The sequence below is a fragment of the Pan troglodytes genome, chromosome 7 (assembly GCF_028858775.2).
Source record: "Pan troglodytes isolate AG18354 chromosome 7, NHGRI_mPanTro3-v2.0_pri, whole genome shotgun sequence".
Taxonomy (NCBI): Eukaryota; Metazoa; Chordata; class Mammalia; order Primates; family Hominidae; genus Pan; species Pan troglodytes.
The window spans coordinates 88,267,020-88,294,452 of NC_072405.2; the positions used below are offsets into that span (position 1 = coordinate 88,267,020).

General features: G+C 37.5%; 1 protein-coding gene across 2 annotated transcripts in view; it reads left to right on the forward strand.

Moving 5' to 3' along the window:
* STMN2 (stathmin 2) overlaps window positions 1-27,433 on the forward strand; it is a 55,356-nt gene that overhangs the window by 14,263 nt on the left and 13,660 nt on the right. For both annotated transcript variants that reach the window (XM_001167275.7, XM_009455537.5), the window contains exons 2-3: window positions 11,728-11,823; window positions 16,307-16,479. In XM_001167275.7, the coding sequence (XP_001167275.1) occupies window positions 11,728-11,823; window positions 16,307-16,479 (269 nt within the window). The remainder of the gene's footprint in view (window positions 1-11,727; window positions 11,824-16,306; window positions 16,480-27,433) is intronic.

The following is a 27,433-nucleotide window of genomic DNA, read 5'->3' on the forward strand; positions in this document are numbered from 1 at the left end:
TTTTTTATTTTTTGCACTATAGACTTTTCTCTTATACCCAACTATATTGATGACTTCTTTTAGGCTAGAAACTTGTTTCACTTACTTTCCCTTTCTTCAGATTGCTGCAGTATTGGCCAACATGTATTGGGTACTTACTGAGTCAAGTACTGTGATTGTGCCAAGTATCTTACAGGAGGATTATCATCCTCATTTTTACAGGTGAGAAAGGAAAGGAGGTAAAGTCACACACAGCCAACAAAAATGGTAGCACCAGGATTTGAAACAAATCAGTCTGACCCAAGTTGACTTTGTTAACCACTGTATGCACAGTCTTCTTAGACATAGTAAGAGCTCTAATTGTGTTTGGTGATTAGATTATTATGACAAAGTAAGTAAGGGAAGCAGGGAGAATTATAAGAAATAAGGCTCCACAACACTTGGCTATAGCAAAGCCCCTTAAAACTTCAAAAGGTCACCCAAAGAATAAAGATCAGGCCAGGAGCAGTGGCTCACGCCTGTAATCCCAACACTTTGGGAGGTCGAGGTGGGTGGATCACCTGAGTTCAGGAGTTCGAGACCAGACTGGACAACATGGTGAAACCCTGTCTCTACTAAAAATACAAAAATTAGCTGGATGTGGTGGTTGCCGCCTGTAATCCCAGCTACTTGGGAGGCTGAGGCAGGGAGAATCGCTTGAACCCAGGAGGCGGAGTTTGCAGTGAGCCGAGATCATGCCACTGCACTCCAGCCTGGGCAACAAAAGCAAAAAACTCTGACTCAAAAAAATAAATCAATCAATCAATAAAATAAAGATCAATTTGGAGAAATTAATGCTTATTAGCAATGTCTTGCACAGCACTTCAATTTCTCAATACATTACCTAACTCAATCCTTACAACAACACCCTATCCCCATTTTGTGGATAAATAAACTCATGTTCAGAAGGTTGAATAAATCATCTAAGGTTGAATAGTTCCTGACCTAGAGCTCGAATCTTCAGTTTCTATCATATTCTTGCCCTTACCCTGGGGTAGCTAACATTCACTCACTAGTATTGGAGCTAAAATAAGGGAGAGAACATATAAATGAATACAAAGGAGACATTCACCTGCCTTCTCTTTCTCCTTACATAGAGAAGGTTGATTATCTGCTATTGTGAAGTTTGCCTTTTGAAGGATAGAAATGAGAAGACTTTCTTAAATTCTGCCTCTACGCCAAGAAATTAGAGTGGTACCACCAGTAGTTCCATTTTCAAATTATCACTGTAGCTAAAGCTATGTGGTAAGGGCCAAGGAAGAGAAGAAGTATTCTTGCACTTCAAAATGCACCGAAATACCAGTCAGTAGCATAATACAAAGGAATTTAGTGGAGAGAAGAGTGGACCTCAATCTGGCTCCAACATCTCGGCTCTTAACCCCTACCCTACACTTGTTCTTCATGGGGAAGCTAACTGGGCCACTGGAAGATTCAGCAGCTACCATTTGCAGCTGAGGGACAGCCCCTCCCTGCTTAGCAACCAATGGATATGCATTTATGGAACACCTGCTAACTGCGACACACACTCCTATGTATGAGGGAAAATACAAAAAATGTTAAAGGAGATGCCTTCCCTTGCCCTCAGGAAACTTAAGTATAGTTGCAAAGAAATGATTAGCAGCAAACAAAGCCATAGAGAAGTAAGGGCTAAGGTCTGTGAAACAAGCCTGGAAAATAACCTTGTCCTTGAAAAACACAAAAAGAAAGAAAAAGAAAGAAAGAAAGAGAGAGAGAGAGAGAAAGAAAAAGAAAGAAAGAAAGAAAGAAAGAAAGAAAGAAAGAAAGAAAGAAAGGAAGGAAGAAAGAAAGAAAAGAAACTCCAAGGCCCTTGTGAAGGAAACCATTAAGTTTGCTTCACTTCTGTTTTTAGGAAGACACAAACCAAGTCTTAATGAACCTCAAGGCCACAACTACTAGAGACATTTAGGAATTGTCACCACATTCTAATCTATATATCCTCTGTTTGGCCCTTCCTATTAATATTTTGTAAAATTTTTGAAGATATGAGCAATGTTTAAAACCATGAATCCCCCTTTTTTTATAAGTAATATTTAGGCTGAATAAACAAGAGAAAATAGGACATAAAGGGGAGCCAACGTGTGCCTTCATTTATAATGTATTCCCAAGTTGTGAGTTTGGTTTATCAGCAATTTATCGTGCCAAATTCCAAGTCGTATTTATCTATGCAGATCAAACACTTGATTCTATTTTTGCCTTAATTTTTTTATTGGGTATGTTTATGACCAAGTCATATGGTATTTTCTGTGACAGATAAAATGCACAGGTTATTCCAATCTGGCTCAGCCAGTCATAGCAACATGTAGTCCTTCTCATGTCTTAAGAATGAGTATCAAGAATTCAAAGGGAGTTCCAGATGGCATCCAAAAAGCTTATAGTTTATGCATCACTTATTCTAACAGTAGAAAAAGAATATTTGAAGCCAAAAATAGACCTTGCATGTAGTATGTGGAAGACTAGAAATTGCCCTGATAGTTAAACAATTTGAAATTCAAGACATTAATTTCTTTATGAAGCATTTGTCACATCATAGGTAATATTTTATGCCTATCATATATATCCTTATTACGAAATACAAAGAAATTATTCATTCTATCTAACTAAGACTTTGTATCCTTTACCAATATCTCTCCATTCTCCCACCTCCACCCTAGCCCCTGGAAACCACCCTTCTACTCTCTGCTTCTATGAGTTCTACTTTTTTAGTGAGATCATGCAGTATTTGTCTTTCTGTTCCTAGCTTATTTCACTTGACATAATGTCCTTCAGGCTCATCCATGTTGTCACAAATGACAGAATTTCCTTCTTAAGGCTGAACAGTATTCCATTGTGTGTATGTAGCACATTTTCTTTATCAATTCATCTGTTGATGGATACTCATATTGATTCCATATCTTGGGTCTTGTGAATAATGATGCAGTGAACATAGGAGTGCAGATATCTTTTTGACATATTGATTCCACTTTGATGGGATATATACCCAGTAGTGGGACTGCTGGATCATCTAGTAGTTTTATTTTTATTTATTTATTTATTTATTTTTATTTTGAGACAGAGCCTTGCTCTGTCACCCAGGCCGGAGTATAGTGGTGCCATCTAGGCTCACTGCAATCTCTGCCTCCTGGGTTCAAGCAATTTTCCTGCCTCAGCCTCCTGAGTAGCTGGGATTACAGGCACGCACCACCACGCCCAGCTAATTTTTGTACGTTTAGTAGAGACGGGGTTTCACCATGTCTCGAACCCCTGTCTTCAAGTGGTCCGTCCACCTCAGACTCCCAAAGTGCTGCAATTACAGGTGTGAGCCACCACGCCTGGCCTAGTAGTTCTGTTTTTAATTTTTTGAGGAGCCTCCATACTGCTTTCCATAACGGCTCTAGGAATTTACATTCCACCAGCAGTGCACAAGGATTCCTTTTCTCCACATTCTGGCTAACCAATCTCCTGTCTTTTTGAGAACAGACATTTCAACACGTGTGAGATAATATCTCATCGTGGTTTTGATTTGCATTTCCCTGATGATTAGTGATCTTGTGCCTTTTTTCATATAACTGCTGGACATTAATATGTCTTCCTTTGAGAACTGTGTATTCAGGAGAAAATAATCACTTCTCAGAGGAGCTTTCATTTCAAAATATCCGGGAAAAAAATAGAAAAAATGGAAAATTTATCCTAGAGTAAGTTGTCTTTTATATTTTGACCCTGTTTGTGACATAAACTGGATGACACAAAACTGGAATGCAAAGGCTTTAGGACGATTACTTACTTACTTGTATATTGCTTTAGGTTGTTTGCAGAAAATTATACTAATTGAAGTTCAGGCTATGATGTGATAAAATCTATATCAGGAGATGAGTCTATATGCAAAGCTTGAGGAAGTAACATTTGAGTTTAAAAACAAAAAAGCAATTTTCAATGTCATATCTAGGTTAACCCAAAAGATTTCTTTCACCCTATTTAGCTGCCTCTAAGAGGGATGCTGAAGATAATTACACTGTGGAACAATAGGACGATGCTTCACACTCACCTCACAGGCTCTGTTATTCCCACATACTGCCAGAGATACTCCAAAATAAAATCACTGCAACATCAGGCAGTTATAAACCTCAACGGTATTATTTTCTATTTATATATAGTATATTTTATATTTTACAAGTATAAAATAGAATATATTTTATAAACATAAAATAGAATATATTTATTCTATTCTCTTTGACACAAAGTGACCATAAGACATATTACTTAAGCATGACTAGCAAAGTCTTGGGGCTTGTCATTCAGGAGGAAACTCTTACCTAACTGTTCAGTTTTTGTTCACTGCACCATTTACATAAGCCAAACTAATGCTGCAAACTGTGCAAAACAATGCACAGTGTTGTGAATGAATGGCTAAAATAAAACTCTAATGAGTGGGGTTTGAAAAATGCAACTTTAGGACACTGTTGAGAAAATGTTGCACACTGCGCATTTTACAAAATTTCGTTGAAGGACACATGGATATTCTTTTTAGGATTATGGAGGGAAGCAAAATTTTGGCTCCTACATGCAGTTTTTGTGGCCTTTTCCTGAAATAGTCATCTCCCATTAATTATTTAGATATCATTCATTTCCTAAGACAACATTTAGGGAGACTGCCTTAAGTACAATTTGTACACTACCCAGATAAGAATTCTTTTTGGTGAAACATTGATAAATATTACTTGGCAGTAACACCAAGTTAAAATATTTGTTTCACAGTCGATGTTAATAACTATTATAGATAAAGTGAATTTTATAAGACATACTCAGATCTAAAACAGCAATATGGAGCTCTTCAAATCCATTGAAACTTCATACCAGCCTACGGAAGTAGAGGTTTTTATGCAAACTCTTCAAGAAATATGCTCTGAACTTTCAATTCCTTAGATTGATAGAGGAATTAAATCATGATATAACTAATAGGTTTGTGGTACAAATTGCTGCTGCTTAATCTGATTCTGTGTCTTCCCAGTGTTCTATATGAATTAGATATTCCATTATCTAAAGACAGTCCACCCCATCCCACGGTGATAGCTCTAGGACTCCCTTTGAGTTCATTAAATCTGTATTCTCAGTCTCCAAACTTCTGGTTAATTCAAACAGAAAAGTCAACTGGCCCATGAACTAAAATAAAGTCATCTGAATTTTTTTTTTATTTTGCAGTGTGATAAAAGTCTCACACTTTTTATTTCTGAAAGTTTCTGCTTTCACTGAGAGCATAATAGGCTATCCACCCTTATGCAGTCTTATATACAAAGTCATAGTCAGGCTAAATTCAAAAACCCATGTGAGATAGAAGTCAACATTTATTTTCTGGAGAAAAGCCACACATTACAACAAAGTGAACAATGAAGCTGGCATCCTTATCACTGGTGACCAAAACATTTGTGACTCTGGACATTGGCCCCACAAATGCGATAATCATTCTGCATAGGAAGTGAGTTTTGCTAATTAAAAATGGATCCAAAATACTTTCTACTCCTCAGCCAAGAATTAAAAAGTAATAGGGAGAAATTGAAATCACTTGGGTGCTACATTGAGCCATTCTGGAGAAGCAATTCAGAGAATGTCATGGCAGCCTCAAATTGCTGCTCAGGAGCATCCCAGCTTAGAAGATTGCAGGAAGGGAAGAGCATAGTCATTCTTACATGAGGACTGTCCTTAACCAGATGAATAGACTCTCCATTTTTTACCCTGGCTTTGTCTCATTTAAGTCCCAACCAATCTAGCTATGATTTTAGGTTTTACTACCTGCTAGTATTTAGGAGCTTAGGGGGGTAAAAAACCCCTCAATACTCAGAATTAGACTTGGTGATAAAAATCTTGACACATAAACAGAATAAAGCGCTTTCATTACTCCTCTAAACCACAGTGTCATTTGGTCTCTATCAAGGACTGTAAGAATTTCTTTCATCAGGGGAAAGAAAAAAAGGACAAGAGCCTGCAAGATGTAGCGGAACTCTAATTAAACACAGCAGGAGCTTTAACTGGAATCCAGAGTAAGGTGAGGTACCAGGTTACAACAATTTACTGCTTCTATTACAATTTTGATCACAAGGACTGATTCATGTCATCTAGTTTCTTTTCCTTGTCACTATCACTGGTGCTAAGAATACATCAAATTGAAATTTAAGAGCCTCATATGTTTCTGTATAACCCAGTGATGGGTTGTACTGCTTTGACCTTCTTAAATGTCCCTTTATTTGATTTGATATCCATTCCCATAGAAAAACTATAATGCTTTGGTTGGTCAAAATATTAATCTTTCAAAACCTCCCTGGCTTAGAAAACCAAATTTTTGTAGAGGGAGATGGGTAGAATCTAATTTTATTCTAAAGCAATTAGCATTACATCATCACAGCAGAAATATCTAGAATATTACCTCATGTCAGTGATCTTCTGATATGTTAAAAAGGGTATTTTAAAATCTGAGTTATTTCTTTTTCTTTTTAAAGTTACATCATTAATTACATACTCATCAACCAAAATATTTTATGCTCCAAATTTGAACCGATATAGTATGTAAGAAGTGTTCAAAATGAAATTATTTTGGTCTATTTTGTCTTTGAAGAAGATCACAGGGATGGACCTCCCAAAAGGATTTTTAAATGGGATTACATATCTGACTTTTAAAAAAATTATCTGACCTTGAGTTATAGTGCCCCAAAATAAGCAAACTTCCAAACACACAATATGATCAGAATTGAGTTAAAATTATCATCAGGGGCTTAATTTCTGAAATTAAAAAGGAAATGTTATTTCCTTATGAAAAGAAAAGGAACCAAAAATGAACTGCAAGGTAGCTGATTTCTGTCTATGTTAAGACTTAGGTAATGGGAGAAAGGGAAAAGGAAGGACAGAATTAGGAGAGGAGCAGTGTTTAACAATTGCAGGTGCAAGACTCAAGTTTTTTAGAATCCATTAGCAGAGAACCCTATTTCTTCCATTAACTGCTGTCCTTTTAAATCCTGGCACCAGCTCTGAGGACTGCAGGGTCCATAGCTAGTGCCCCACTCTACCCAGTTTAAAGACACCACTGCCTGGAAATGACAGGGGTTTTTTTCTTAAGGAAAGAGGTGCTTTCTGCCACGTATATATAAATTTGTAAGCTTCAAATAAAGTGCTTTTGTCCTTTCTGTCTATCAGAAACTGTGCAAATCGAATTGCTGTAAAACCAAGGGCAAGAGACATCAATCTTGCATTCTATAGCATCTGATTTTATCCTTTATCCCCAGGCACATTTCAAAAGGAAAAAAATGAGGTTGCATTTAAATTGAGTATTTGGGACTTGCCAAGAAAACCTCCCGCTAGACTAATATGATTGCAGGGAAAACAAGAGAAAGGAAAAGTGAAAAGGGAGTGTGCTAACAGATCCTGGGCCTCGTCAGCAGAGCCGTCCTGAGCACAAGGCCATGGTCAGACATCTGGTCCCGCGAATGACGTTTTCTTTATGGTCATTAAGAACACCAGTGTGTCGGGACACAAACAAGTATTCCTTTCAGGGATTATGACACATTTTCTCCCAAAGTAGTATATTAATGACATTTCCAGAGCATTCTTTACTATCTTTTATATGTGATCAGGAAGTCTAATACATATCACTACTTCTTTTACACACAGCATTAGCCAAAACTAAAGTGTCAAATACAATTTTGCCTAGGATGAATAAACAGAAGAAATTTTTATGATACTGCACTATCAATTCCAAATTAAATAACAACAAAATGATAAGTGTTAAAATTCATATCAATGATTGTTCCCACACAAGCCGGAAAAAAATCTTTCTAAGAAGTCTTTCATGAGTTAATCCCATCTTTCAAAGTGTTCAGTGGCTCCGAATTCAGTTACTGTTTCCTATCAGTTCTTCTTTCATTAAGTCTCTTCCCTTTTTTTTTTCTCTTTGCACTATTTCCCTTAGCCAGGTACATAATCTTCTGTGCTTTATTCATTTGTGTCTTAAGTTTGTTTCCCGATGACATACCTTTCCAGCAACGCCATCTGGGGAGTTTGGGCAACTGTACCACGTTAGGAGGAAACCCTTCTTCACAGGAGAGTGTGCCTTTGCTGCAGGGAAGGAATCAGGATTTGCTTGGACTGTGGTTGCAGCTGGCTTTTAAGGATCTCCTTAGAATGCAAGCAACTCATCAATGAGAATCTCTGCAATGGCTGTCACTGGGTAGAGTCATGCTATGTGGGGTCATAGCCTTTGATACAAATAACAGTAAAGATAAAAATGCTATTAAAGGAATCACCCGCAGAGGTTAACTGGGTTTTGTCCCCAGACCACCTTGAACAAGAAAGAACATTTTTATCAGTCATTTTCTTAGTTTTAGCTGATAAAACAAAGTACCATAGACTAGGTGGCTTATAAACAACAGAAATTTATTTTTCACAGCTTTGGAGACTGGAAGTCTGAGATCAGGCTGCCAGAATGATCAGATTCTAGTTAGGGCCTACTTTGCTTTTGCAGACTACCAACTTCTAGCTGCATTTTCATGTGGCAAAAGGAGATTGAGCTAGCTCTCTGGTCTCTTCTTATAAGGACACTAATCCCATTCATGAAGGCTTCACCTTCATCATCTAATTACTCTCCAAAGACCCCACCTCCAAATACTATCACATTGGGAATTAGATTTCAAATACAAATTTTGTGGGGACACAAATATTCAGTCCATAATAGTAATGATTACTCATTATACATAGGGCTCTAAATGTGCTAGCTTCTGACAGTTTTTACACTCACTTCTCTTTATTAGCTTGTCAAGCATAATTAGGGCAGTGGCCTTACTGAAAATTATTGAATTTAGTTTCCTAAGGACAGATATTGAGGAGTTTTTTCTTCACTAAAAATTCATGTTCTGATACAGCTTTCATCTGTTACTACTTTGTGAGATGGAAAATCTTTTATTTTATTTTTATGTTTGGATTGACCCTTCTTAATAAAGTCGGCATGTAATATGCTTCATGTGCTTCTAATATGTGCTTAATTTTGCAAAATATTTTGGATACCAGATTGCATTTCTCTTCCAAAAAAGGTACCAGCCTACAAAACCTTGCTGTTATTGTTTTCAATTAGTTCATGGAATTAAATGTATTAAATGTTTTATGCTCTGGCAGAAATTATGATTCTCACTTAACATCCATATAAATCTGGATCTGCCTGGGCCTTTATAAGTGACACAATTTCATTAACTGAATAAACAAATGATACAAAGAAATTTGGTTTAGCCTTCTAAAATTCCAAAGGCGTTCAACAAAATATCTCAGAATGGATGTTCCAGGACTTTTATGGCACAGGACAACATGTATTGCTTATTTTAAGAAAATAAGCTAAATAGTGAGGGGATTCTTTTAGCAGATCCTCAGGATGTGTTAGGTTGAATCATAGGCAAATGATATTTGATCATTGCACCTGTTAACACATTGAACCTCATCCTAAAATTGTAGAGCTAGAAGAAAGCCTTCTGGCAGTTTTTAAATAGATTGATTTACTGCAATTTATCCAGAAGCTTCACCGTTGTCACTGGCTACATGTGACTTTGGCCTCTGTGGGGCTATATCCTCATTTGTAAAATTGGTGGTGAGGTAGGTGGACAGTTGACTAAATAATCTCTTAGAATAATTCTAATATCTGTGGATCTAAAGCATCCAGGGGTTGAATATGTTTCTTTCTGGCCAAGAAAAGATGCACCTGTCAATAATGCCCAAACTCATCTTCTGAGAATCCTCTTTCCCAAGATACCCACTCTCCCTTGGGTTATATTATAGTAATGATCAGAAGCCCCTGCCAAGAAGAAACTGTTAACCTGGGAGGTCTATATTTTATGTCACAGCCATCTGTTTATACTTTCTCACAAGTTAGTGCACAGTATACCCATCATTTTCTTCCATTTTCCTTAATTTATTAATTTTACTAAATGCATAATTAACAAAAGTAAGAAGATTTTACCTCCTTATCCCCATCTGGTAGTTTGCAGATACTTGGCCTGATGACAACTGACAGTGATGAGATACTCACCAAGTTTACCAGGGCAGGAGGCTTCCTAGAGAAAAAATGAGAAAATGAAATGGGGAAGGGGAGTGAAGGATTGAGGAGGTGACAATCTGGACTCTTGCAACTGCATGGCAAGGTTGGCACACAAGCTGGGTTGCAACGGAGGGAAGGAGATCCTTATCAGATGTAATCAGAGCTCAGATCGAGGGCTTTGGTGTGTGTAGAAAGAGGGAGAGACAAAGAACTTAAAACAGAGCTGCCATTTGACCTTGCAATCCCATTACTTGGTGTATACCCAAAGGAGAATAAATCATTCTATTAAAAAGACACATGCGCTTGTATGTTCATGGCAGCACTATTCACAATAGCTAAGACATGGAATCAAACTAGGTGCCCATCTATGGCAGATTGGATAAAGAAAATGTGGTAAATATACAGCATGCAATACAACATGGCCATAAGAAAAAATGAAATCATGTCCTTTGCTGCAACATGGATGCAGTTGGGACCCATAATCCTAAGTGAATTAACACAGGAACAGAAAACCAAATACAGCATGTTCTCACTTATAAGTGGGAGCTAAACACTGAGCACACATGGACATAAATATGAGAACAATAAACACTGTGGACTACTAGAGGGGAGAAGGAGAGAGGTTTGTAAAACTACCTATCAGGTGCTATGCTCAATACCTGGGTGATGGGATTTACACCCCAAACATCAGCATCATTTAATATTCCCATGTAAAAAGACTGCACATATACCCCTTGTATCTAAAATAAAACTTGAAATTTAAAAAAAGAAAGAAAGAAAGAGGCTGGAAATAGAGGCTCACACCTGTAATCCCAGCACTTTGGGTGGCCAAGGTGGGTGGATTGCTTGAGCCCAGGAATTCAAGACCAGCCTGAGAAACCTGGTGAAACTCTGTCTGTACAAAAAATACAAAAATTATCCAGGCATGGTGGAGCGCACCTGTAGTCCCAGCTAATGGGGAGGCTGAGGGGGGAACATCACTTGAGCCAAGGAGGTGGAGGTTGCAGTGAGCTGGGATCACACCACTGCACTACAGCCTGGGTAACAGAGCAACTCTGTCTCAAAGAGAGAGAGGAAAGAAAAAAGAAAAGATGGACAGATAAGAAAATGCACTTGGAGATTAAGAGAAAGCAGCAACATAGGACCCTGGATAATGTGTTTGCTTAATAACTATCCTGATGAGTTATCTGACTATTCCCAAATGAGTACGTGGCAATTCAGGCTGAACCAACAGAGTAGCCCTCCGGAATCTTACTTATGTACAATAGACCTGCATGCACATTTACTAGAATGAGCCTCTCTCTCTGGTAATCATGTCTGCTTCCACTAATTCCATCTGTTTCCTCTCTCTCCCTCCTATCCTGCTAGATCTTAATTCCTTCGACCTTCCTTTGTTTTTCTAACTCCCTTTCTTTCTCTTGTTATTTAACCTGCTATACTATGCAATTGATGTCCTCTGCAATAAGGAACATGCACTTCAGAATTCTGTTGACATCTTGCATTCCTTTATATTTAGTGAAAGAATGCAAAGGAGTCTACCTGGCAATATTCACTCTGCAGGAGGCAATAATTATTATTCAAATTAAAGGAAGCAGTAAAGAGAAATTCAGAAAAAATGAAATATACTAATCTTCAGCTTTTCATTTCAGCCTACAAGGAAAAAATGAAGGAGCTGTCCATGCTGTCACTGATCTGCTCTTGCTTTTACCCGGAACCTCGCAACATCAACATCTATACTTACGATGGTGAGTAACTTAGGATAGACATACCCCTGCTAGCTAGATCATTTGGAAAGGTTGACATATATTTGTTTCTTACAGCTCCTGATATAATTACATCAATATTTTGTAGCTCTCACTATTGACTTGCCGTGTCCAGCTATTATGTCCAATTGATTACCTATTGCTGAAAACAGTTTGAATTTGGTGCTAATAACAACACATCAATGTCTGTTAAGAAATGTGGATGGATTCTTATTAACAGCCACATCCAGCATATCAACATCCACAATATGTCTAAGATCTTTCTTTGCAAATAATTTAATAGGCTAAGCCATAATTGGAGTAGATCATAATTTGTAAGAAAATGCTTTATACTTAGAAAACTCAAGAGAAAGAATCAACAACCATAATTGTTTTTGCTTTATTGTAGTCTTTATAAAGTTTCTATACTTTGTATATACATGTCAACCAGCTAATGATAATAATAATTGACTCAATAAATAAAACTGACTTACGACTGAGGCCCTAGATAAAAAGGGTCTGAAAAGAAAAGCCTAAAGAATTAGCATGGCAATTAACACGATTGAGGTGCAACTCTTTAGGTTTGATTTATCCTGATTCATTTTGCTTACTTTGGCTCTGCCACAATCCACATGATCTTGGGCAAATAGATACTTGGATTCTCTAAGTCTCATTTAACTCTAGCATCTTCCTCTTGGAGTTGTTGTGAGGTTTAAATGGTTTAATGTAAGTCAAATATGCAAAACCAAGCCTAGCTCATTATATCACTCTACCATGATAGCTATCATTATCAACATCATCCTTACCTAATTCAGTCAATTTAACTAAAATATTTTATACAGTTCTATGTATCCTAGATATCCCTAAGGCATATTTTGCTAACTCTCAGGCTCACAATTCTTTTTCTTTTCCATATATATAAAGAAAGACATTAACGACAAAACAAACTGACCTTGTGGCAATTAACCCCTTCTGCACCTTTAAAGCCTATTCAAGGACTCAAAGGCATTTACCTTCCAAAATTATTCTATCGTAGCACAAAAATCATAAATGCTAATTAACTGTTCCATAAGGAAATGTCCTCCATGTGAAAGGAATTCTGTCTCCAAATAAAACATTCATTAGAATGCAGGGCCAATGCCTACTTTGTACAAATTCATTCGGTCAGCAAATAAATTAGACAGACCTTTATTATTTGCTAGATGTAGCTGTGAAGAAGGATCCAGCTATGTTTCTTATGAGACTAATGTCGAACTATGGGTTGTCACTGAGGATCCAGAGTTCCAAAGGGCGTAGTCCTCACCTTCAAAGAATTCAGGGCTTAGTAGAAGAGTCTCACACAAATGACTAGAATGTAGAACACAGAGTGGTTAGGACAAAGGAGCCAGGGATGGTTTTTGCTGGGTTAGGGAATGAAATAAGGGGAAGAAAAAATTGTGAAGTTATGTGTGAGCTGATTCTTGAAATAAGCTGTTTTTATTTACCTGCGTTCTCTTATAATCCTTTTCCATAGGCTTCCATAATTTTTATTGAGCTGTATTTAAAGTTGAATAGATAATTCAACATTTCTCGTAAACTGTGCTTCCTAAAAGAGTCCGTAGAGAATTTCAAATTTCTGCAGTCTTTAACTTGACCTGGTGTTTCTATGTTAGATAATAATGTGACTTGTTTATTGCAGGCAAACATTATAACAAGAAATTATTATTATTGTTTACATTTGTAAGCACTAAGTATATGGCTTGTGCTTTGCATTCAGCATCCTTTATCATTTAATCTTCACAACCACCTTAGAAGGAAGGTACTCTTTTTATTTCCATCTTTTAAATGAGGAAATAAAAGCATAAAGAAGTTAATTAACTTACCTAGTGTCACACAGCTATTAAGAGGGGCTTACTATTTGGATGCAAATATAGGCAGTTCTAATTCCAGAGCCTCTAATCTAAGCCATTTAAAACCCCATCACCTTATCAAATAAGCTGTTTTTATTTGCCCGTGTTCTCTTATAATCCTTATCCATAGGCTTACATAATTTTTATAAAATTGTATTTAAAATTTAAGTATAATCTTGGATGCCATCAGGAAAATGAAAAACATTTTTACATTTGTGAAGGAAAAAGCCCACATCATTTCCAATATAGTTATTGAGTTAGTATTATCTAGACTATCTATTAGCAGCTAAGGATCTGAGGTCAAGGCCTGCCAGCCTGGCATTTTACTTGACCACAACCTCCATGTGCACTAACCAGGCTGCTAAAAGAACATTAACGGGAACATAACCTGCTGGCTTGGTTGCCACAATTTTAAAAAGACATTAATAAATTAGAGAGCACTTAGAGGTTAGGAAATAATATGGTGGTAAAGATCTAGAAACAGTGTCATTCTGGGGCACTTGAAGATGTTTAGCCTGGGGGAACAACTTGAAATGGAACATAACTGTTTTCAAATACTTGAAAAATGGTGGTGCACCACAGAGAATGGCCTAATCATGGGTAGCTTCAGACTTCAAACAAGGATCAGTGGGCTAAAACTAGAGAGATGGAGTTTGGGACTCAAAGAATGCTCATCTGAAATTGAGGGCTGACCAGCGAGGTTCTTTTAAAAATCATTGCATTTTACTAAATTGTGAGTTCTGTAATTATAAATGTCCTAGCAGGTACTAGCTGTCATCTTTTCTATTATAAATTATACTATTTTATATTATAATTTATATTATACAGGCTTAAAACATAAGGGTCTGATAATCTGCTTATCTTTAATACATAAGCCACTGATAGAAAATAAGTGGCTAACCATTCTTCAGTTCTTTTTTTAATTGACAAAAATTGTATATGTTTGCGGTGTATGGCATATTTTGAAATATGTATACATTAGAGAATGGCTAAGTGAAGCAAATTCACATATGCATTACCTCACACACCTGTCATTTATTTGTGATGAGAACAAAAAATCTACTCTTTCAGAGATTTTCAAGAATACAGTACATTGTTATTAACAATAGTCAGCATGGTGTACAATAAGTCTTCTGCGGCCGGGCACGGTGGCTTACGCCTGTAATCCCAGCACTTTGGGAGGCCAAGGCTGGCAGATCACGAGGTCAGGAGTTCGAGACCAGCCTGACCGACATGCTGAAACCTTGCCTCTACTAAAAATACAAAAATTAGCTGAGCGTGGTGGTGAGCACCTGTAGTCCCAGCTACTCAGGAGGCTGAGGCAGGAGAATTGCTTGAACCTGGGAGGCGGAGGTTGCAGTGAGTCGAGATAGTGCCACTGCACTCCAGCCTGGCAAAAGAGGGAAACTCCATCTCAATAATAAGTCTCTTGCATTTGTCCTTCCTGTTTAACTGAAATTATGTATTCTTTGATCAACATCTCCCCAGTCTCCACCCCTAACCCCTGGTAACCACAATTCTACTCTGCTTCCGTGAGTTCAACTTTATGAATAGTCCACATGTAAGTGAGATCATGTGGTATTTGTCTTTCTGTGCCTAGCTTATTTCACTTAGCATAGCGTCCTCCAGGTTCACCCATGTTGTCAAAAATGACAGGATTTCCCCCAACTTTTTTTTAAGGCTGAACAGCATTCCATGTGTATGTGTACAAATTAGATTAGTAGAAGTTGCCACTCCCTCCTCCACCACAGTGGCTCTATCCCTGGCTCCTGGCTCCAGCCGAGTACACTAGAGGAGGATATTCTAAGCAGCAACAACACAGGAGCAAAGACATTACAATGGGGTGTTGTCTTATTGCCCCCATTAGACTGTAAGCATCTTGAAGACAAGGACCTCCATCACAGAGTGATGTTGTCATCCCTGGAGTGGGCACCGTGCATGATTGATGACTGGAAGCAATGAACATACAGAAGGGCAAAACAGAAATCAGCAGGATGCTTTGCATTTCAGCATTGACTTTGCCAAATATGCCCAACTATTCAGGGAGTTATATTGGTTCTAACGTAGCTTCTGTGATTCCTAAGCACAGGAATGGTGATCATATATATAATGGTGTATGCATATATATGCATATCTAGATAATGATATCTCATTATATGTGAGAACTGAAGAACTCCGTTACGTTTCTCGTCTAACCAAAAAGGGCCTACAGCTACGATAATTTCCAAACAAATAAATCTGTGCTACTTGATTTTCATGCAAAGCTCATATTTGTTCAAAAGGAAAATAAAGCTTAATTTAAAATCAATTTAGGCTAGTTTTATCTAAGTATGCTTACCGTTATTCAACTCCCTGCAGATATTGTCAAATTTCTCAATATGGTAAATATTTATTCTGTTAAAATATATCCATAGTTACACTAAAGACAAAGAGGTCTTATATGTTCTAAACAACATAGAGCAAATGCTCATAAACAGCATTTTATTCCTATGTCCCAGAATAACAACGCTACTTCCAATTGCTGGAATCTAAATTATTAAAATAAATCCATGCTGCAAGCTTTGTATGCTTAACATTCTCAAATGTTCACTTTTCAGATATGGAAGTGAAGCAAATCAACAAACGTGCCTCTGGCCAGGCTTTTGAGCTGATCTTGAAGCCACCATCTCCTATCTCAGAAGCCCCACGAACTTTAGCTTCTCCAAAGAAGAAAGACCTGTCCCTGGAGGAGATCCAGAAGAAACTGGAGGCTGCAGAGGAAAGAAGAAAGGTAACTTTTTCCATAGGTTTTCCTTCTCTCTCTCCCTCCCCTGCTCCTCCCTCTCACACACTCGGGCACACACGCACGCACACACACACACACACACACATACAGAGAACAATGACAGCTGAAACTGTGCCATGCCAACATGTATAGGTTTTCAGTAGACACAGAGCCAGGCTAGTTGGGGTAAAAACTGTAAGATAAATGCTAATTTTAGGCTAGCCAAACCAGAGCTCTCAGAAACCCAAAGAGCTTCAGTGCTCTAGTGCCCCTTCCCGTATATTGAATCCCCTTATTATAAAAGCCTCCCTTCCCTAGACCATCAGGCAGAAGCACTGTAGAGAAAACACAGCCCTGGCGAACTCCAGTGGTGGGGAGGGGAAGAAGTGCTGCTTCCTCCCTCTCAGGATCTGTGTCACCCCCTTTGTCAGGCGTGGTTTTCCTTGGAATTACAAATTACCAGATCTTCCCTCCAAGATCTTTCCTGCCCAGGGTAAGGGCCAAGAGCTTGCCCCTTTCCTCTTCAGAGTCCCACTGCCTGCCCTGGAAGTTGGTCCTTCCAAGATCAGGACCTTCTCTGAGTTCTTTGAATATGTTCTTTATCTTTTTCTAAGCCTTGATGGGAATTTTTCTCTTTTTGCCATTGGTCCCTGCTTGTATTAAAGAGCTTTCCTTTTGCCAAATCTTTACTTTTCCATAATCACGTGGCTAAGAAGAGCCAAGGGTATTAATATTTGAGAACATTTAGAAATCCTAGGGACTGTGTACACAGACAGAAGTTGTTTGACTGTGTCTGTTCCAACCATGTGGTTATGGTAGTTAATCCCATCAAGGTACTCACGATCATCCAAAAATGGAATTCTTTTATGTAATTCATCCCCACATTGTATTTCCCATTATTTTTTATGATATAATTTTAGAATCAGGTAATCACTAAGAACATGTTCCCTGCACAGTTTTATGATGTTTTCTGTAAAAAGTCAGCCAACACTTTGGACACTTCTGTGTTGGATAATTAAAAACAGAATGAAGGTAATCCTTCTCCTAAAGATTGAATTCTCCAAGAGAGAATGCAGGACAAACACAGATGTGCTGTGTATAGTATATGTGCATATATACATGCATATATGTACACAAATATGTGTATTATCAAATAATGAGGCTCAAACATTAGAAATCCTTAGATTAAATTTTCTAAACAAGAAAACACTAATCTTTGTAGTTGAAAAAAAATCCTCCTATGATATGTAACATGCTGATCTCAATTTTCACCTAAGAGTGATGTTCTCCAAATGTCCGATGAGCATTTCATATATATATATATATAAAGTTTTATATATATAATTACAATGGTAATTGGTATATAGAGATATCTATATTATATATATATATAGCTATCTCTATATATTACATATACCAATTATAGATATAGATATAACAATGGTAATTGGTGTATATGTGATGTGTATATATGTATATGTATACCATAATTATATATTAATATTGTATATATGCCATAATTATATATTAATATTGGTATATATATACCATGATTATATATTAATATTGGTGTGTGTATGTGTGTGTGTATATATATATATAAAAAATACTAGTTATCGTTGTTCTAGATTTAAAAAACAGGAACCCGAGCTACTAACTCGACTATATATATATATACAGGAAGTTGCTTTAAAACATTTTTATCAGCTTTTTTATTGTTATTTATAGCTTTATTCTCATAGTAAAGCTAAAATAAATTATTCAACATTATCAAAACTTTGCTGCCAGCAGATGTAAGCAATACCTAAAACAGTGGAGAGCATGTTGCACCCAAAGCAGTTTAAGTTCTGACCCAAGCACTGGCATCTTATAGGCCCTGGGTAGAGATAAGAGTCATAGGTCAACATATATTGAGATGCTATGACTTGATTAGAATATGGAGTCAGTGACTGAGGTGAAATTAAAACTCAAACCACAATTCAACATCCTGATTTAGGATGTTGCTGGTGTTTCTAGGTACTACACTTAATTTGAAAGAAATTATTGAGGATAAAAAAAGAACTGGGATCAACAAAATTAACTAGGTGTTCTTATAAGAGTCCCTGAGGTTACTAATTAATGAAACTGATAAAGCTCCTGCACCCTGACAGCAAGAAATTATCAATGATTATACATTTAAACAATTGAATTGAACTAGAAACTGGCCACATGGTTAAAAGACATTTACAAATGTAATCATCCAGTGTTATGATGCCCAGAAAAAAAAAATTCCTTAGAATGCTTTAAAAGCCGTATTCCATCACCTTTCCAGTTATTTGTTAAACATTTTGTAATGCAAAAATCACCATATAGATTATGCCCTAGTGGTCGGGTTTTATTTTTAGTTTTTTATGTTTTTTTTTTTTTGTTAATGGTAGAGTTTTAATTAAAAGAAAATACAACTAATTAGCAGAAAGTGCCAACTTTAAAAAATCACTAATTGATTTTATTCTATTGGGTTATACTGACTTAATTAGCACTAATTTAAAGAACTATTAATTATCTTTAAAGAGTCTTTAGCAAGTGCATATATCTCAGTAATTATGTTAGTAAGGACATGCCTATAACCAAAACCCAACTCAACTAGTTAAAACAAAAAGCAAATATGTGACTAAAAAGTCTAGGAGTGGCTACAGCATCAGGAACAGCTGGATCCAGGGATCACAGTATTATCAGAAAACTTTCTTTCAGTGCCTGTCATCTCTTCCTGCATTTAACTGGTTTCATTATCAGGAAAGTTTAATTTCAATAGTCAGTTCCAAATTATTTTTCTCACAACTTAGCGACTCCAGCAGAAACAGAGCTTCTTTTTCCCAATAGTTTAACAAAAGTCCTGAAATTGAGTCTCAATGGCCTGGCCTGGATCACAGGCCCAACCCAGAACCAATCATTATGGCCAAGAGGATGTAGTAGTTTGATATGCTAGCCTGAATCACATGCCCACCACTGACCTGCAAAGGATTTTAGGTAAGATCCCTGGGGTAAGAATTGTGGAGGGGTAGTTCCCCAGAAGAAAATCGAGGTGTTCTCACAAGAGGAAGGGGTAATGGATCTTAAGTAAACAAAACTATAGATGTCCACATTTTCTATCTATAAATGTTTAGTGTTACTATAACAATTAGAATAATTATTTAGTTCATACACTATTCAATTTGTATCTCTCTTCTGTTGCCCTGCTGCCGTTATTTTCTTACAGATAGAATGAAAAATATTAATCTAGGCAGCTCTGTGAAACAGTACTGTCCAAGGAATATAACGTGAGCCAGGCCGGGTGTGGTGGCTCATGGCTATAATCCCAGCACTTTGGGACGCCGAGGCAGGTGGATCACCTGAGATCAGGAGTTCAAGACCAGCCTGGCCAACATGGCAAAACCCCATCTCTACTAAAAATACAAAAATGCGCAGGGCATAGTGGCAGGCGCCTGTAATCCCAGCTACTGGGGAGGCTGAGGCAGAAGAATTGCTTGAACCCAGGAGGTGGAGGTTGCAGTGAACCGAGATGGTACCATTGCACTCCAGCCTGGATGACAGAGCAAGACTCCATCTCAAAAAAAAAAAAGAAAGAAATATAATGGGAGCCATATGTGTATTTTTAAATGTTCTAGAAGCCACATTTTTTAAAATAAAAGAAATATGAAATGAATTTTAGTAAAATATTCTTCACCCAATATATTCAAAACATTATTATTTCAATATGCATGTAATCAATATAGAAGTATTAATGAGCTGTTTCACATTATTTTATTCATACTAAGTGTTTGAAATCCAGTGTGTATTTTACGTTTACAACTCATTTCAATTCATGTTAGACATATTCCTAGTGCCTAGTAGCCAAAGGCAGCCAGTAGCACAGATACGGATATTAAAACAGAAAACACCTAGTGAATAATGGGGAAATTTTAGGCCTAAGTTTTTAAAATCCATACCAGATAATTATTCAGATTCAAATTTACTTTGTTTTTTCATATATATTCTTTTAAAATTACATTCATATGGGAACTCAGAAAGTTCAAAAGAAATTTCCATTCTATGGTTTTAGTCTTTACATTGTCAGAACTAATGCAAGTGTGAAGTTTAGGATGTACTGTAAGTAATAGGATCTTCTGAATCTCATGCCTTCTTCTTCAGCTACCTACTCTGTTTCTATTTCAGTTCCTCACTGTGGGGAGGGGACTCCTCTGAACCTAGGTTTCATCTCTTACTCTCGTTCATGGTAAACAGGTTTTCCTTTGTAGCACCTAGCACAATTAGTAAGTAATTAGTATTTACTGGCATATTAGTATATATATGCATGTGTATTTATTTAACCCTATGTCTTCTACTAGATTATAAACTCCATGAAGATAGAACTTGTCTTTTGTTTAATAATGCTTGGCAATAGTTATTACTATAAACATTTTTTTCTTTCTTATTCAACTCCTGTTAGTCATTGCCTGAGTACTACAAATGTTTTTAAGTAAATTAATAAATAATAACTTTCAGGGCCAAATGTGAAAGCGGCAATATATAGCTTGTTTTGATTTTTTATTCCACCCTCCCATCCTAAAACAATTATAGTCACTAAGTTTCCAAATGACATCTGAAATTGCACTAAGGAAATCCTAGTCTGGGCAAAATCACTCAGTCAACAGATATTTATCGAGGACTTACTATTTGGCAGGCCTTGTTCTAGACACAGGGGATACTCATCAAACTTACATTCCAGTGGGGGAGAAAGAGCTAATAAATACATACACAGCATATTAGATGATACAAAATTAGCAGGACAAAGAGAACTGGGGGTGTGGGGGTGAAAGAAGCTAATATTATATGTTATTATTACTATATATAATAATATAATTATTGGATAGTCAAAAAAAACCCTCTTGAATAAGACATTTGAAAAGAAGCATAAAGGTAGCAAGGGAGTAAGGCAGGCAGCTCTTCTTTGGGACCTGAACATTCATAATGATGAGAGTAGCAGGTACGGAGGCCCTGAAATAGGAATGTATGAGGTGTGTTTGAGAAATAACATGGAGGCCAGCGTGGCTGAAGCTGAGAGCAGGGGGAGAGTGGTAGCAACTGAAGTCAGAGGTCACAATTAAGGACTTTGACTTCACATGAAACGGGAGATCATGAAGGATAATAAAGCCATTTCACTACTTTATGTGAATCACAGCATCTTTTTAAAGAAGTATCCTTTTTTTAAAAGGGGAGATGACTAGAAAAATAAATAGTGTTAGATAAATAGAGAAAACAGGAAAACATTCCAGACTAAGACAGTGATTCCAGAACTAAGGATCCACAGAGGCGAGAATGCAGAAAGTGTATGTTTCAGAGCAGTGGGTAGACTAAGGGTTTGGACTAGTGGATTTGGATAGGGAGTTGGAGAGTAGCGAGGTGAGATTAGGGAGGGCTGTGAATGCCAGGTCAGTGTGCAAACTCCATTATATAAGCAGTAAGGAGTCACTACAGACTTTTCAAAAATACATACATGTTCCACCTGGCCCACGGGTTAGCAACATTTTCGTTGCCCTGGACCCATTTCCTGCCCAATAAGTTACAGGTTTGTGAAGATTCTACCTAGCAAACATATTACTTTTAAATAACTATTAATAAATTATCTTACCATGATTATAATCAAAGGAATCTGTAATTGCTGATTATTTCTGATTATTAAAAGATAAGCAGTATTGCACTAAATTGACATAATTCTAACTCAAAGTAAATATACAGATAGACATGGCTATAGATGTGAAATATGATTTCTGTTAGGGCTTTTTAAATTTAAAAACACTTACGAGTTCTCCTCCCTCCCCCTCCCCTTAATACCTTGAAGGCCTCTTCGTGGGACTTCAGGGACCCCTTCAGGGAACTATGACCTAGGCTGTATTTGGGGGGCTTTCTGGGTTTATAGCTGGAAGGCTGCCACAGAGGCATCGCCACTTGGGCTCAGATTCACTTTGTGTTCAATGTTTTGGCAATGTCCTCACCTCCCCATTCCATCTGTTGACACTATTGCAGCACTGACCATCTGGTTACTAGGTTGGAGGATACTCCCTCGGGCTCCTTTGAACCAGAATTAGTGCTCCAGTGATTAGATAATAGAAGAAGCTTGTCATAAAAAGAATAAGCCCTTTCCCTGCTTTTTCTCCATTCTTTGATTATCGCTGGTAGTCAGTGATGATCATCTCTATGAGTCTATATCAATCTCATCAGGTCAGTTTGAACCTCATCTCTTGAAATCAAAGTTTCCATAATGCAACTGACCCACAAGGGTGAAATGACATGAACGCTTTAACCATCCATTTATCATTTATTCATTCATTCAACCAACATGTATTTAGCAAGAGGCAGCAGAGCTAGCATAACTATACATCCCAGTTGGCCCAGGACAACTCCAGCTAACTCTCATTGTTTTGATACCATTATTAATTATTTCTCTTTACTCTCATAAGTGTTCCACTTTGGACAATCAATTACATGAGCATCCTTAGCAGGGCACAGTGTTTAAGGGCATCTTTAAAATATTGTCTTTAAGAACATGTGGTTAAGAGAATGTCTGTGTTCAAATCCTGGTTCCACCACTTAAAAGCTGTGTGACCTCAAGCAAGTGACTTAATCTCCGTATGTCCTCCTTTGTCAATCTGTAAAATGAGACTAGTAATAGAACTTATGGAGTTAGTGTGAGAATTGGAAGGTTACTCTACAATAAAGACATATAACCAGCATGGTAAAAGGGTTAGCAATTACTATGTGAAGAAGCATCCAGTTTCTGACCTCACAGAGATTATCTAGCAAAGTCATGATTTTATAAAGAAAAGAAGTTTCTCATTAACAGAGACTGGAATGCTACCATACAGTATACGTTGCTTTTTTTTTTTTTTTTTTTTTTTTTTGAGACGGAGTCTCGCTCTGCCACTCAGGCTCAGGCTGGAGTGCAGTGGTGCCACCTTGGCTAATTGCAACCTCCACCTCCCAGGTTCAAGCAATTCTCCTGCTTCAGTCTCCCAAGTAGCTGGGATTATAGGCACCCATCACCACACCCAGCTAATTTTTATATTTTTAGTAGAGACAAGGTTTTGTCATGTTGGCCAGACTGGTCTCAAACTCCTGACCTCAGGTGATCCACCCACCTCAGCCTTCCGAAGTGCTGGGATTACAGGCATGAGCCACCATGCCCGGCCAATATTTTTAAATATTATAAAATATTCTTTATCAAATTGCATAGAAGAAAAGACAGTTTGATAGGTAATAGATATATAAATAGGTCAGGCCAACTAAAAGTGTCCTGAAAAAATTAATATTGTGAAAACGAAAGGATTTTAATGACATTGATAAAATCTCACCCTAAAAGAGATTAAATTAAAAATCACCCTACTTGAACCAGTCCAGTGAGATTTCATTAGCATGCTCTCATTACTGGCATAATCAGCTTCAAAGTCACTAAGCCTCTGAAAGGAAGATGTGTTGCTTATTCTTAATAAAATGGCATAAAAGTAGATCATTAGTCACCAAACATGATAGACTTACCTTTTCCATTTGTTGGCATCTCACATTGTAGATGGCAATTAAAATGGAATCCAGGGAAAGAGGGGGTGGTTTGTATAGCAATGGATTATGAAACAAAGTACTGGATTATTCACCGCTTGACATTCAGGAAACATTCTGCTCCTTACAGACTATGGCACGTGGGCCACAGAATCTTCCGTGTGCTACCTTCTCGGTGAAGAAGAGCACCCCCACATTTCTTTTCCTAGGAGCTAACCACAGTAAACCCATTACACACTTTAGCAGAAGGGCTCATTCTAAAGGTCTTTGGATTTTAATCATTTTAAATTTCCTGTTATGCTTCAGGCTCTTCAACACAAAGTGAATATTGTACTCTTTGGTTTTACATAATTATATTCAATTGTCATATTTCAACAGGACATTATTTGTGACTTTAGATGGGTCGATAATGATTTTCATTGTCAGCAGCAAAGTCAATAATTACAGACACATCACCTAACCTACTTGTGTAAAAGCATTTTTGGTACTAGGAGATTTAGTGTCTGATCAACGGTCCTGGATAGCAAGTAATATATCCCCCAAATAATGAAAAGTGACAAGAAAATAAATATGTTTACTTCAGAAATAAATGGAAAAGTAGTGCTATCTAAAATGTAGTCTTAAGTCTCATCTGTGTACATAAAGTAAAATTAGTTTTATGTACTAGTTACTCAAATGTATCTTCCACTCCATTTGTATAGTAATTAAACTCTTACACTCAGTAATATACAAATTGGTAATTAACCTCTTTGCAAAATGTTAAAGTGTTCCTAAATGTACAGTAAGTCTCCTTCCCTGTCTCATTGTTTTTCGCTTCACGTACCTCTCATGTAATTATTTCAATGATTGAGTTCAGTGTGAGGAGGTTTATGCCTAGAAAAGGTGCTCACCAATAATGTGCCTCAGTTCCCATAATAGCAAGTTCGAGAAGGTTCTTTAGTCTCCCGGAACGTCACGTTGAACATCTCAGTTCTATATTTTGCCTTGACATTTGCATTATATCAGCTGATCATTGTCTTGCCCTAATTTTCCCTTTTAATATTTTAGTGACCTTCTATGTTAGGTACAGGTTATTTAGAAGTGTTCCTCCAAGGCCAGATACTTTTTCCTTGAACAATTTATTTTTAACAACTTTTAGCGATTTTCTCACTTCACCACCCTCCGTTTCATAAGTCCACACAATCACAATTCTTTTCTGCTAATCTGCACAGTCAAGATATAAAGTAAGAATACCTATTTGAACATGTAGTGAGAACCTTACTTCTCTGCCAAAAATGAAGGAAAATGCTGCCACTTTTGTATGTCACACATTTTTTATTCTACAGCCTCACTCATTTCATGTCATGTTTTAGTGCAGTTTTCTGGACTAACTGCTTATTTTCTCATTGATTAAACTGCCTATTTGCTCATTGGAATTAGAACCAATTTTTTTCCTTGAGGGTCTGACTAGAAGATTAAACTATGTTCATGTGAGAATCAATTTCTACCTAAGAAATGAGTTAGAGGAGTTATGGGCAGCAATATCTATCTGGATGCTACACTGTGAAAAAGGAAGTGAAGTTATGCCTTTCTACCCCAATGGGGTAGCAGAGACCTCAGGAACTGAGGTAGATGCCCCCATGGTTATTAGCACCCCTGAAAAATTTGTTCAAAAATTGACTGCTGGACAGGTGTCGTGTTGCACGCCTGTAGTTCCAGCTATGCAGGAGGCTGAGGCAAGAGGATCTCTTGAGCCCAGGAATTTGAGGCTATAGTAAACTAAGGTCACACCACTATACTCTAGCCTGAGCAATAAAGCAAGACCCTGTCTCTAAATTTAAAAAAAAAATTGAATGCTTATGAATAGAGACTAATATAGGAAGTCATAAGTATTTCCTTGGGATAGAATGCTTTCCACCATAATTGACTTGACATCCTGTATTTTTGTATGTGTGGACTTAAGCTTTAAATATTTGAAACACAGACAATTATTAAGTCCTGCAAATGTGTGAGTTGAGATAATAGTGGATATAACATTCCCTTCCAGGGTGTAAGAAAAGGTACCACAGAAGTGAGCAGCCCTGAAGCACAGCCTGGCCCAGTTTGGCAGGTCTCTGTGAGTTAGCAGCAGACTCACGTGACCACACTCTGTACTGCCTTCTGTTTCTGTTTCACCCCATTAATTGTGCTAAAGAAATGCACTTGACACCTATGCTGTGTAATCTCATTTAGCCCCAATAGCTACAAAAGTACTAACCCCATTAAATTGAGTCATTTCAAACTGAGCCAAATGTTGCACTCCAGTAAATGGAGTAGGCATTGGTTATAATGGGAATTCTCCATTATTCATAATGGAAACCACAGGAGTTTGTTCATGCAGATCAAATGTGTCCCACCAAGGCAAGAAGTATGGAAAAGTGGTGTTGCTGTATTACCTTGTAATTTCAAAGCCTTCCCGTCTGAATCTTATTTCCCTGCTGTTTCCTCTTGACTTTGGTTCTTTCACAAAGGAAAATTAAGAACACAAATATAAACATTAAGTTAAAACACAACTGAACAAAGTGCCAAACTTAATTGGAGCATCTGAAAATGAAACATTAGGCAGTTGCAGTGGCCTCTTGATAATAATTCACAGTAACTCTCTGTAAGCTGATCCTGTCTGAAGAGCAGCAGGCACAAGGCCCCTGGCCATGAAGTCCATCTCAAAGGGCCAGGCTCAGCAAAGCAGGATGCAAACCCAGGCTTCCCAAATACCAGGTTGGGGCTCATGTCACTGTGCCACAGGAGCTTCTGTAGAAAGGCTACTTGAAAAAAGTGGCCATTAAAAATCCAGGTGGATCCTATCTGGGGCAGTGTTGGAAACACTGATCTATGGGAGGAGGAGCAGGAAGGAATTGTTTAACCACTGAGCAGAAATGTTACATTGCTACCTGCCTTTAGCAGCTGTGGCTGATGGGTACCAGTAAGAAGAGCATTACCTAACAGTGTATTAAGATAGAAAAATGATTTTAAAGCACTGCACTTAGAAAATGTTGAAGTTTTACTTTGCTTTATTTTGATTTGTTTGGTTTGACTTTGTCTCCTGGAGCATCCTCCATGGATTTCTGTTCATTACAAGAGAAACTTAGGGCTCTAACCCAGTTCCTAATTCTTGGACACACTGCACCCTTGTTTTGTGATAATCCAGCCTTCTTCCTCGAGAAGGTTTGCTGGACTGGAGGTTACATGTATTGAATTTTCTAAAGTGAAGGTGCAAAGCTGTCTCCTCTTATTTCTTTGTGGTGCTCACTTCACTGTGAGATTTCCTATCGATACAGCCCAAGTCAGTGGGCATGCATGAGGTGGGGATGAGGGAGTTAGGAAGGACTTGGACTCTCATCAACCATCAGGATCCCTGAATCCACTAACTGTT